The 13,954-nt window shown below is 34.6% G+C and overlaps 2 protein-coding genes across 3 annotated transcripts; one reads left to right on the top strand and one right to left on the bottom strand.

The window, feature by feature from the left end:
* The first annotated feature begins 409 nt into the window (after positions 1–409).
* On the top strand, positions 410–1,878 carry LOC147542613 (protein NOI4-like). Of its 2 annotated transcripts, none has more exons than XM_086637711.1 (3): positions 410–599; positions 699–896; positions 1,629–1,878. In XM_086637711.1, exons 1-3 carry the CDS (start codon positions 591–593, stop codon positions 1,650–1,652), a joined length of 231 nt encoding a protein of 76 aa, XP_086493837.1. In that variant the 5' UTR covers positions 410–590; the 3' UTR covers positions 1,653–1,878. The 2 variants fall into 2 exon arrangements, with proteins under 2 accessions (XP_086493837.1, XP_086493838.1); XM_086637712.1 differs by having other exon boundaries at positions 417–599; positions 702–896.
* A 773-nt stretch (positions 1,879–2,651) lies between these two features.
* On the bottom strand, positions 2,652–7,937 carry LOC147542614 (lysine-specific demethylase JMJ705-like). The gene is made up of 7 exons (XM_086637710.1): positions 6,843–7,937; positions 6,036–6,114; positions 5,843–5,910; positions 5,583–5,733; positions 4,857–5,479; positions 4,210–4,731; positions 2,652–4,124 (listed from the first exon to the last, which is right to left on the bottom strand). Exons 1-7 carry the CDS (start codon positions 7,705–7,707, stop codon positions 2,857–2,859), a joined length of 3,576 nt encoding a protein of 1,191 aa, XP_086493836.1. The 5' UTR covers positions 7,708–7,937; the 3' UTR covers positions 2,652–2,856.
* Positions 7,938–13,954: the final 6,017 nt, after the last annotated feature.

Here is a 13,954-nt window from a genome sequence, read left to right on the forward strand (position 1 = left end):
GCTCGAAAAATTGACTCCGACCACAACCCTAAAGCTGAGGCGGTAGTCCCTTTGTTGGGAACAAATAACATTTTTCTTAGAAGTAATGAATAGTTGATGTGTTTGAGTGTCAGAGTTATGTGACATAACGTTTATATTTAAGAAAAATAAGGGCATTTTGAGTCCAATTTAACAGTTAAAATTAGTGAATTTGGTATTCAGTTAGTTTGTGACCAAAAGTAGAATCATTATGAAAGTGTGACCCAGAAACAAAATATCCCTAATACTAATGTTTAAAGGTGCGTAGTGTGCCAGAGGCTTAGGTTAGTAAATTAAGAGAAGTCAAATAACTGTAATTCGCGTAGAGGACGTGTTCGTTAAAACTCCTCCATACACCTTATAAACACCCAAACTTCTCATTGCTGTCTTCACGTCTCTCTCTCTCTCTTTCTCTTTCTTTTTCTCTCTCTAGATTTCTCTTCTCCCTCCCTCCCTCCTAAAGACTCGTTCTCTTAATTTCTCTCATTCCTCTCTTTCTCTCTCTAGGTTTTGACACAATTGTTTCAGCTTGTAAAAATTTCTGGAAAACTCCACAGCAATCCCCTTCATTCATGGCCTCGGTAATGATATTTTCTAATTCATTCCTTTTATCTGTTATTAATTCATGAAATTAGGGTTTTGATTATTAATTGTGTAATTGGGTTTGATTTTAAGCGCAGCAGGACAAAGGAAGGGCATTGCCCAAATTTGGAGAATGGGATGTAAATAATCCAGCATCAGCTGAAGGATTTACAGTTATATTTGCTAAAGCAAGAGATGAAAAGAAAACAAATGGAGGTGATCCTGTTTCACCAACTAAAAAACCTGATGATTCTAAAAAACAACAACAAAATGAAGATTACCAGTATCCTTCTGTGGTATTTCCCTTTTCTTCCTCTCTTTGTTTCCTCCTGTTTGTTTGTTTGTTTGTTTTTTCTCATTGTCTGAATCTGACTAGTCTGAATCCTTAGAATAAAATAGACCCACAATTAATTCGTATTAGCGATTCAGATGAATCAAACATAACGAGTCAGATAAAAAAAATAAACATTTGGAAAATGTTTTTTTTTTTTCTTATTGTCTAAATTTGATTTGACTGAATCCTCGAAATCAGATAGACCAAACTCTAACATGTATCAGCAATTCAGATGAACCAAACATAACAAGTCAACTAAAAACGAGCATTTAGAAAACTAACTCGAATCAATTCGTATATTAGATTTAGGTTTGAGTTGGGGTAGTATTTTCTCCTCATTGTCTGAATATGACTCTAATGGGGCTATTAAGACGAGTCAACCAAGAACAAACATTCTGAAGCTCGACACGAGTCCTTTCAGACATTGAGTCAGATTTTAGGTCTGACATTGACAATTTTTTTCCTTCTCATTGTTTAAATCTGGGTCGACTGACTCGGGTAGACCTAAATTCAACTATACAGACAAATCAAACCCCACGAATCAAACGAAAACGAACATTCTGAAATCTGACTCGAGTCAATTCAGCGCTCGAGGGACTTGACAAGAATAAGCAATCTCTTCCTGTTTGGGTTGTATAAGAACTAATTAAAAACCCATTCTTTTTACTTAGTTTGTGATTTGATTTTGATGCAGGGGAAGTGGTTTTGCTGTGGTTGAAAACCAGGAATGAATTTCATGAATTTTGTGAATGGCGGGTTTTTAAATACTATGAAGACAGAGAGAGAGAAAGAGAGAGACTAATGGAGTGTGAAATCTTCTATTGTGGTTGTTTATTTCTTTTTAACATAAATTTAGCTCCTCTTGCTTTCTTACCAAAACTCATGTCTTCCTTTTAACTTTTTAAATGTGTAATATAGGAAGAAAGATACAATTTGCATTTCTATTTTCTTTTCATCACAACAACATCTATTTGTACAATCAAATTGTGGACAAACCCATTTATAACAATCTAAATCTAGTTGTTTTAAAATGCACAACGTATTCAATCCGCTTAAGTATATACGTTTTGATACTTCAGACATATTTTCCCTCAGTGTATGTAATTTTAGCTGTACATGTAGCACTTTCTTTTTTCTGGATTGAAATTCTAAATTTTTGTCCTTGAAATATAATTTTTTTTTTTTTTTTCGCGAAATACGATATATTAACCAGTGCCAAGAAACCAACAAAACCCATGACTAGGATGCACACCGAATAAGTCGATTATTATTTACAAAAAAGCTTTGCAAAATAGTGGGTCAAGGTGCGCTACCTAAATCTGACTCGTTTGAATTTGAATCATATTGATCCAAAATCAACTTAAACTAGTTAGTGATATGAGTGGCATATCACTAAGTAAAAATAGCAAGTAGTCTGAAATATGACTAGAGCCATTTCGACAATCTGACTTAGGAAAAAAAACAAACCACACCAAGAAACATGCATGAGAGAACGTTATCAATCTACCCAAATCAGCCAGTCTTACGAGTCACATATCACTGAGCAGAAAAAAAGAGCAAATGTATGAAATATGACGAGTCAATTTAGATTTCGAGTCAGATTTGAAATCTGACTTAGGAAAAAACAACAAACCCTACCCACAAAACATGCATGAGAGAATGATGAGCAATGCTAGCAATCTAGATCAAAACATGGATACTGGTGGAGCTCACATCCTGGTGGGGTGAAATTTCTGTTTATTCAGGATTTCAGCAGTTTTTTTCTGTTTTTGAAAGTCAAAATATTTGGGCCCAAGAAAGGCCATAACCTAAACCAGGTATAAGAGTTTACAGATAAAAGATGAATAATTCAGAGAGAAACACTAATCCTCTATCAATTGAGTTTGGTTAGTTCACAGCAACCATCTCCCTCTTTCTTCCAACTAGGATTTCCTCCTTACCGAATGACCCGTCTTCCGTTTGTGACGGCTGAAATCTGAAACAAACCTAAATGTCTCCTCACATCCTGGTTCGCTACAAGCATAAGGCTTAGCACCACTATGCACCCTAAGGTGTTCAGTTCGAGCCCATGCCCATTTAAACGTCATCTCGCACCCCTTATGTGTACACTTCAGATGACGGACATTTTCGTGAACTCGCCTATGCTGAGCCATGTACTTGTGCGAGAAGAGCTTCTTTCCACAACCTTTCACTGGACATATGTTTCTCTTGTGCAGAACTAGTTCTTGCTTCGAGCTAAACCCCATACTACACCCATCTATATCACATTGGTATTTGGCTTCTGAATCTGTCTTTCCTTTTTTTTGGGTTACATTTGTTTCGACCTCAGAAGGTGGGTTCGGGTTTTTCCTACTCCTGAGGCGTTTGCTTGGTCCACCTTCATCGATATCACCATTTGTATTTGAATTTTGCTTCTGAACAAGCCTCAAGCTACTCCGACGAAGATGTGGTGTCTTTTGTTCTTTCACTCTGCTTCTAAGATTCCTCCGACATTGTCTAGAGGGACTAATTGGATATAACTTTTCTGTAGTCGCAACTTCGGGTTCAACTTCAACGGGCGTATCCAGCTCGGGCCTCTTCACTGTCATGGTTGCACACTTCACCGAAGTTCTTTTCCGCTTTTTGCTAGGCGTTCCACTTACAATATTTTCTGAACTTGAGAAAGAGCTCTTCTTCTGAATGGGTAGTTCTTCGATTAAGTGGCCCGTATTGGGTTTTCTCTCGTTCTCCCCATCATTAATGTTTCGAGCATGGAAGGTTGAGGAGTCATCTTCTTGAGTCTCCCTCTGAGCTAAGTACGGGTGGACCTGATTCGTCATCCAGACCTTCCCACACCACTTACCCGCAACAACTGATTCCTTCTTCTTGGAAAGCTCCTTAGAATAATAAACTTCATTCACGGGCGAAATGTCAGGAGAGTTGTGGCCAAACGCCTTGTATATGATTGAATTACAAGGCATCTGTTTACGATGGAGAGGAGTATAGCTGAGATTCGCGTTATAATAAAGATTGACGCCAAGCTTTACAGTCCAGTCCCTACCATCTGGTACGGATTCCTCGTCAATCAGAGCTGATTGAACTATCTTTATGTCCTCTTCATTGGCTTCTTTGAATGGAATGCCTTTCCAGAGATAATCAACTCCCATTTCTACCGCCAACGATTTTGCCTCGGCCTGAACTTCGAGATAGTCTGGAAATCGAAGAAGATCAAATGAATTAAGTAACAAATCATAAAAATGAAAAGATGTTCGGGCACAAAGAGTATCAACATTTACCAGGATGGAAGATTAGCAGCAAATTCGCTCCACCGATCTGTCTAAGCTGCTTTTCTACCTCCATAGCATGCTCAAGACAGAATATATTCTTTTTAGTAGTATTGTCATCGAAATAGTGAGAAAGCGACATGTCTGTGTTCCAATTTAATGGTCCATCTAATAGCATATCCATGTCCTTCTCCAAGGAGCTCTTCAAATCCTCTTGATCTTCAACCTCAAAATTATAGCAACTCCATGTTTGCTTCATATCAGAAGCACTAATGGGGTCATATGATGGAAATCGATCTCTTTGCTCAAGTGGTGAACAGTCTTCCGTATCACTCTCAAAAGCACCCCCGTCATCAAAGTCCCACGAGTTCCCATAAGTTGAAGCTATTAGATCAAGAGCAGATATGCCATATGTAGCTTCATTATCTGAAACCGCTTCTACCCTTTCATCTCCCGGTTGGATTGGGATTTGGTACTCACCATATTGGATAGGTACTTCATATAGTCTATTTCGGACACCGGTTTCCATCCATCCTGCACAGAAAGAAACATAAAACTATCGATTAACTTTTGCACCAGCAAGTGCCGATCAAACATGAGTTAGGTATGTAATTGCAATACTCGGAATATTTCATCTTTCTCCCATCCATGGATCCTACCTGAACTGTTTACTGTCTCAGAACAATCTGAACTTGAGTTTCCTTCATTAGTTAGTCCAGAATCAGAAGTCAAATTGAACAAGTCGTCAGAACCAGCAGACGTTAAGTATCTGATAGCCGCTTCCTTGGGTTGAATGATAGCTGCACATGTAAAGTTCAATACCCCACATGTGACGCATGAAAACAGTCCTTCGCCTAACAACCCAGTACCCTTAGATGTCCCTTCTTCATCAGTGCCCATGTTGTCTTTCACTAAAGTTGAGGTATACGAATCGGCCTTCCTAGAAGGACAGGTCCTGCTCGATGATGATAAGCAATTGAAAGGCCTGACATTCGCACCTCTGTTAACCATGATATCATCGGAAATCTTCTTTGAAACCCCTGATTTGGCCCTTACCTTGGCTTGCGATTCAAATTGCAACATATTCGAACATAGATACGTTTCGGAATAATCTTTTGGAAGAAAAACATAAGAGAATCCAAGATCAAGAAGGAGATGAAATCGTTCGTCATTTCGTATCATGTCATTCAAAAATAGTTCTTTAATCATGGGATCTCTTTCATCTCTATTTTTATCTTTCACATTCGAGCTTCGATGCTCGTGACCAATGCCTACAGGCTCACTGCACATAGAATATTAAGTTTGTCATGCTACAATTACCTTGGCCAAATTAGGGTTGCCAATAAATACCCGCTTATATAAGTGGAAAGAAAAGAAAATTAAACCTTGAACGTAATGTCAATGCGAATGCATAGAGAAGCTGAAAATGAGACACCATGGGTGGAGAATTAACCGAAGCTCTACGAATTGCTGCTTCTTCTGCAAACTTTAACCATTCTGGTGTTGCAAAATTTAATGCCTCTCCACAATTAAATCCTATAGATCGAAATAAATTGACGCCATTAGTATATGATGTACTAAACTAGAACAATACGTAATAGAGTTCTTTAACATGAATGAGACTGTGAAGTAAAAAGTGTCTAACCATGACTGAACCCTGAGTGATAGGCTCTTGGAAAAGTGATCACGAACTCTCCAACATTTTGCACCAATCTGATTTGGACATAAATGAAGTAAACAAAACAAAGAGAGAGAGATAGCAAGTCGAAAACCAAAATTCTAAGTTCACAAGCAACAAAAAACAATGGCGAAGTCTATTAACAGAAATAAGAGGTTACCTGCAACAAGGAACTCCAGCACCAACAAGTACTTCAGGGGACATGATTGTGTTCTTTTCACCAAGGGTCGCAAACGCGACTGCAACAAGTCCACAAAACATGAGATTTTAGTCGAACAAATTGAACTATAGATTGCATAAAAAACACAAAGTTAAACTTTCAAATACCATATAGCATTGGCTTTTATGGAAAAATAACCCTTTGACGCGATCAATTACACCGTGGATATCATTGACTGAAGTCCCTATGCAACATGAAGGGGTTCCAATTGTTCCTCTTAGGGCACAAGAATAAGAAGGTTAGGACCTTCAACTTGAAGGAGTCAAATTCCCACACTACCATCTATCACAAAGAATAGCATTGTTTATCCCTTTTAGTATCACCCAAACAATAGCACGTGGGATCAATCGTCGAAGCTTTATCCCTTCTTAGAAATCAGAATCCTATAGGATTTAAAGCTTCCGGCCGGTTTGAACCTCTAGTCCCCATATTACATAGAAAGATATCCACCATCTTCTAAATGGAATTTTCCGTATCCACTACTAAGGAACTTCAACTTTCCATCTCTTCATATCCAAAGGCCTAGAGTCTCAAGATATAAGTCTATGTAAATGTACATTGACGACGAAAAAGACACTAAATCAAGAAAAAATTTGAAGTGGAAGAACTTCCCACTATAAAAACAAGACCAAACAACTATCTATGAGGAAGCGATACCGAAATGAAATGACAAGCAATAACATATAATGATCATGAAAAAAGAAAATTAAAATAAGAAATATCTTAATTTTGCAGAAATGAACTCACCAAGAGGATTAACCTCTCCTCCATAGCTATGAACTCTAATGACATCCTCAAATGCAGTTGCAGCTTCTCTTGGTATCCCATACCACGTCTTCGGCGCCCCCATATGCAAATAATTAAGACTATGTAAATCATGATCTTCTACGTGCCAAGCGAACCAACTAAATAACATAGCTATATAAACCATAGGAGAAGTAACACCCGGAATCTCCTCCTTCATAAATCTCAATAACGATCCGTTCACCCTCGAAAATCCTCTCATATTCCACACAGTTTCTCCGACCGTCTTTCCTTCTCCTAATTCTCTCCATTTCTTCGCGTTAATCGGAACAAAAGCAGACCCAGGCATGTCATTTCCATACTCAACTTTAAATGGTTTTTCAGTACCAGACTTCCAAAATAGATTCTCAATTTCTAAAGGTGAACTTGAGATTCCCTTGTTACCTAATTTCTTCAATTGGGTCTTCTCGAAATTCTTCGCTTTTTCCTCAAATTGTTCAACTGTATATACTTCACCACTCTGCCATACTGTTTTTTTAACAGGACGATTCTTTCGAGGACGGAATCCAATCTGTTGTACTCTAGTGGTGAATGTGGGTAGAGATTTGGAGTTAGAACAAGGGTTTTGATCAGACAACGAGCGGTTAAGATTCTCGATTGCGGTTTCCTTTGATGGTATTGGAAATGGAGGGATGATCTTACAGATTCCATATTTTGAAGCTTCATCCTCAATCTTAAGAATATAAGAAATTGGGTCTTCAAATTCTTCAATGGTTGGGTGATACTCTGGGGCTAAAGGTATTGATTTTAACCATCCAGGAACTTCAGGATGTGGTTCTTCCATCAGTACTGGAACCGATTTCGCCATTAATGGTGATAAGATTCCAAAATGGAGTCTCTTACCTACAAATCTCAGATCAAGAAGATACAAATAAGCAGAGAAATTTGAGGGTTTGATAAAAACAAGAAGAAATTTCTAGGATTTGGGTGGTTTCTAGTGCCCTGTTTCTCTACTCTTCTCTTATTCAAGGTATAAACAGAGGATGAGAGAAATGAAGGCAAATGGGAGAAACAGAGAGATGTGAATGAGTTTTTATTCTGGTAGTATTTAGAAACCACCATATATTTGTATATAATTACACTATTGCCATTTCATTTTAAATTTTATTTTATTTTCCTGTTTTAACCTTATACAAATTAGATTATTTTCTTCATTGTTTATGTTTATTCGCTTCACTATAGAGGTTAAAAATGTAAAATAGAACGTCTCTGTAGTCTGGTGGTAGTGTGTTTTACTTAGACAGTAAGAAAATGGAAGATTCGAAATTGATCTGGCAGTATAAAACACTTACAGATGTTCTTTTATCCAAAGAAAGTATTCAAAATGTACAACGCATACCCAAAATAAATATGGTATGTAACTAGTCCAGTGATTTTGTTTTCAATAAATATATAACCGTTGGGATTCTATGGTAGGATTCCCTTTACTAAATCGCAAGGATTGTTTAGCTGAGGATTGGACTTTTGGCATACTTTTAAATGTTGTTATACTTAAAAAGAAATACTGGATGCACAATCAAAAACACTTAATTTTGTAATATCAATACATTATTATAAAAAGTTAAATTTCAAAATGTAACAGATCGCCTTCTAGAAGGTAGCGTCCCACATTTATTTAGTGAATATGGTTTATACACGTCAGTAACTCTCAATGTATCGGTAAGTTTGTGATTATCCTCATTCAATTATTCAACTTTTTAACATACTCAAAAAAACATAGTATGTGACTTAAAAAAGAGCTCAATCATTTCATTGAATCTAAAAGAAGAATTCAATGGAAAGTCTTTTTGGCAACAATAAAATACCACACCTATTGTATATACAAAGCTCAACGGCCCAAATTCCAGTCAAATCTCGAATAAGGTCTTTCTCTGAATTTGATTCGTCCATATATCCTGGTCAGGACTCAGGCCAGGCAGAACTCATTTTCGTGTATATAATCTTCTATCTTGTGTCTTCTACCTTATTGGCTAATTAAGTTATCCAATAATCTTTCAACAAAAAAAAAATGTTATCCAATAACAAAAGAAAAGATCGTGCTTTTAGTGTGTCTGGCCATTCACTTAGCAAAACAAAGGATTCTTATTAGCAATGGAAGAAGGGCTCACAACCAGTGGGCGGTTTGAAACCTTGTATTATCACACCCCAACCCGACTCAATAACGGGGGCAAAAATGGAACCGCTTGTTTCTGGTGGGAGAACAATTTGAATTGGATTGTAACCGTTTTTTTTGGAGGGAGTCCTTTTACTTGTTTTTGCTTAAAAAAAAAAGAAAGATATTACAGAAATAATTATACCAAACCACATTTTATGTTTTAAGAACACAAATTAGGTCCTTTCATAAAAAAAAAAACACAATTAGGAATTTGTAGTTTGAACGGTATTGTACAGATCAAATGTCCGCATTGATTAAAATAAGGGCTCTAAATCATTTCAGAACTAATCCAGTCTACATTTTTTTTTCTGAGAAATCAACTACGGTCGACGTTAGTCGTTACAAGACATTGATACATCATGAAGATGTGATAAACACGATAACCGCCTAAGTTAAACCAATAATGAAAGAGGTCTATAGCCCAACAACATGAAACATGTCTGAAGCCCGACAAACTTATTATATTATTTATACTTTTGATAACTCAAGTTCAATAAACCACCATCTCCTCTAGTAACCGAACCTAGGATTTCCAGGGTTTCAGAGTTTATGTCAACACTTTCAACCACTTTGGCAACCAATAAAAGACTTACGTAATATTATAAGTGTCAAAAAAATTTATGTTATGTTATTTGGTTTGTTTATACAGGAAATTGGGCTGGGTTTGTCAAAAAGACAAATTATCTTTTCTTCTTATAGGCACCATGAAAATTTTAGAAATAGACTTCAAGGAAAATTTTAAATGCCCCCCCTCATTTTTTGTACCTTAAATAACTTTTGTATCTAGGGCAATTATCAAGAAACCCTAAGATTTAGAATTGTCCAAACATTCTAAGTTCGGAGGAAAAAAAAACGAATGAAAGTGGGAGCTAGCCTATTTTTGTCACTAGCATTTCTATAGATTTTTGTCTATCAAATCATTAATTTAGTTTAGGTTTAGCTTTTTGAATCTCTATATTTCGTGTTTGAAGTTGATTGTTATGGTTTTCAATTAGTTTTGGAGAAAGAACTCTAGAGAGAGAAAGTACAAATTGACCAATTATGGGACGATTTTGCTAGGGTGTATACATTGATTTCTTCATAATTGGTCTCATAGACAATAATGGAAGGAGAATCTGCTATTATTTCGATGTATAATATTACTTCTTAGTAACTATTTTTTTAGGGTTTCTGTTGAGTTTGCGAAGCTTTGCAAACTGGTTTGCAACCTGTGCAATCTGGTTTGCAGAGTTTTACAATCTGGTTTGCAGAGCTTTGTAATCTGATTTGCAGAACTTTGCAATCCCGTTTGCACTGCTTCGCAATTTGGTTTGTCTTGCAATGATTTTGCAAAATTTTGCAAACACTTTGTAATCTGGTTTGCAGAGCTTTGGAATCTGGATTGCACTGCTATGCAATCTGGATTGCACTGCTTTACAATCTGGTTTGCAGAGCTTTGCAATCTGGTTTGCATTGCTTTGCAATCTGGTTTCCAATAAGGTCAGTTTTGTCTTTTCCCTATATTAGATAATTTAAAAAAAACACAGGGAGCTGAAGCCTATAAAAGTTGATAAATCCTTTTTAACCAAAAGACAAATTTTTAGGGAGTTTTGGCCAAATCTCCCAAGTTTATATCATGTTTCTCGTTATATTACGTGAAAGATAAAGTTTTTGAAAATAATAGCCAACAATTTGACTTTTATTTTTAAACGGAAACTCGATTAGGGATCCTAAAAGTGAAAGAGTCTATCGTAGCACTAGTAAATAAAAATATTTTTCTTCTTCTCATCCGCACCCCTGGATCCTCTCAAGAAAATTAACGGTAGTAATATTATATATATATACATATATACTAGGCATAACTTGTGCCTCCGACACGAGCTATTTCATGTCTTTGTCCCAACATATTTCACTGCTAAATTGCTTCTTAGAGCTCACTTAGACCGAAAGTTCTCGCACATAAAATTTTAAATTATGATTTTTATAATGGTCCAAAACTAATTCGTTGATGAACATTAAATTGTAAGGAGAGTGAATGAAAAAGGTGGGAGAGAGAGACTATGGGGTATGCCTATTGGATGTTGAGTTGTGTTTATTTGTATCTTTATTATGAGTACTTTGATTCATTGGATTAAATGAAATAAAAAGTTGTGTTTATATGTATTATTATTATGAATATTTTGATTCATTGGATTAGATGAATTGGATTAAACGAAAAATAAATTTTGCTGTAATATTCGTAAATCTATTATATAAAACAGAAGGGAAAACGATGACTGGGACAAACATCCTTTTTTAATTATGCATATTGTCTAGAAGCCCTTCTCAAATTTAAAATATAATCCTTCGTAGAAATAAAGTTACCTATTTAAAAAACAATAATCGTTTCTTTGTTAGAAATAAAAATTCTAATTTAACAAAAAAAGAAACAAAATAAATTTCAAGGGGTAAAAAAAGAAATAAAAATCTCTCTCTCAATAAAATAATAACTAATTTAAGAGAATATAAGCAAAAAAATTAATACAAAAAAAATAATAACTAATAAAAATCTCTCTCTCTCAATAAAATAATAACTAATTAAAATCTCTCTCAAGTGTCTGTGCCCTAGGGCACGGGATATACCCTAGTTGTACATAATGTATGAACATGTTTCATAATTTGTAAGGGATGTTTGGTTATTTTTAAGTAAAAACGAAAATTAAATGAGAGAAAGTGATATATACGTTATGTATATTAACCCCCAGATCACGCTAAATTGATCCCAAAAAAAATATACTCTTTCCAAATCTGAAAGTTAAGCGAGAGAAAGTGATATAGAGGTTTTGTATATTAATCCCAGAAAATATACTCTTTCCAAATCTGAAAGTTAAGTGAGAGAAAATTGATTTGAATCGAAAAAAATTACATAGTAAGAGAGAGAAAATTGAATTGGTTTTCAAATCTGTAAAGAAGAGAGAGAAAATTGATTTGGAAATATTCATTTGGGGAAAGTTTTGATTCGGTTTCAAAATAGATTTTCTCTCTCATCTATCATCTATTTTGAAACCGAATCCAAACTTTCCCCAAACGGGTATTTCCAAATCAATTTTCTCTCTTTTCTTTACAAATTTGAAAACCAAATCAATTTTCTTTCTCTTACTATGTGATTTTTTTTTTCGATTCACATCAATTTTCTCTCACTTAACTTTCGGATTTGGAAAAAGTATATTTTCTGGGATTAATATACAAACGTATATATCACTTTCTCTCGGTTAACTTTCAGATTTGGAAATAGTATATTTTTCTGGAATCAATTTAGCGTGATTTGGGAGTTAATATACATAACGTATATATCACTTTCTCTCATTTAATTTTCGTTTTTATTTAAAAATAACCAAACATCCCTTGCATATTATGAAACATGTTCATAAATTATGTACAATTTACGAACATTACAACAACATTTGTTTTCGTTTTTACTCATACATAACCACACAGCAAATAAAAATTATGAAACAAGGTCGTAAATTATGTGTTATTTATTATGCGCAAGCCATCATTTGTCATGTATACAACGTAATTTATCCAATAGGAGTATTTCACATTATTTATACCAGAACTTTATTTTTTTTAACACGTAGTGCAGTATCTTCTCAACTATCTGAGTCATTCAACAAGCAACAGTTACACGCTTTAAATCATTCGTGACAAACAAACCGAATCTTCTCTGATGGAAATCGAAACAACTGACCAACTTTAGTAAATATTTTGTCCCAACCATCAGATTTTAGTTTCGCAGTCTTACTTAGGTTGGATGCTTATGTAGGAAATTCCACCAGTAACATCAAAACTACAAAAAGAAAAACATATACATCAGTTAACAAAATATATAATTTACCAGAAACGACATGTATAATACAGTAAATTATGTATAATGTTTTATATAATTCATCATGTGTTGGAGACAACAGAACTTTAGTTTGAATAACAAGGCTACTGTTATGTAAAAAAAAAAATATGTAAAGTACAATAAATTACATATAATTTTTGGAACATTACGCACTGTTTACCTACTGTTATGTGTCATGTTAAATAAAGTACACATAATTTTGTATAAATTACACATCGTTTACATTCTGTTAAAAAAAACGTATGGAATCTTCTCTGGATCAGAAATGGTATCGTTACCGGATCAGATATTAAAAATTGTTCTAAACGTCAAGATCTGTAACCTAAATCTAATGAAAAATAAATTAATACATGGATACAAACATAACATAATCGAAGATAATGAATTAGTAAACAAGGATTTAACATTAGCATCATAAATCGGTTATGAAGATCTTAGAGAGAGAAAATCATGAATAATGGTGAATATATGAGAAGATGATATAGAGATGAAATCGATTATAATGAAAATCATAAATATCTTTAAAGATGATGATGAAAAACATTAGAAAGAAAGATTAAACTTGTTACTTTATACTCATTAGCAACTGTAGATCTTAATAAAGGTACGAACCAGAAACTTTTTTTATGAAAATCGAAATCAACAATGGAGTTTTCAGCTAGTTTTTTAGATTTGAATGAGATCTGAAGTTTCTTCAAAAAGAGAATGAATATAGGTTTCGGTTTTAGGAAGAGAAAAAATTATGGTTTCCGATTTTGATTAGAAATGAAGATAATGGTTTCGGTTATTAAGATCGTGATTAGAGAGAGAGAGAGATGGAGATAAAAATGGAAATCAAATATTGGTGGATTTGATTAAAACGGAAGTGGTTCATTATATATAAGGTTAAATTAGGTATTATGAAATTATAAGGCATTCTAGATATTTGGATTTTCTCTCGAGATGGATACAAATGAACTAGATATCTATTTGTTTTAATATTTTGGTTTATAAAATCATTTGAAGTTTATAGTGGATAAAATGTTTTATAAG

The sequence above is a fragment of the Eschscholzia californica genome, unplaced genomic scaffold (genome assembly GCF_041429995.1).
Source record: "Eschscholzia californica isolate CP2 unplaced genomic scaffold, dmEscCali1.0.p SCAF_4, whole genome shotgun sequence".
NCBI classification, from domain to species: Eukaryota; Viridiplantae; Streptophyta; class Magnoliopsida; order Ranunculales; family Papaveraceae; genus Eschscholzia; species Eschscholzia californica.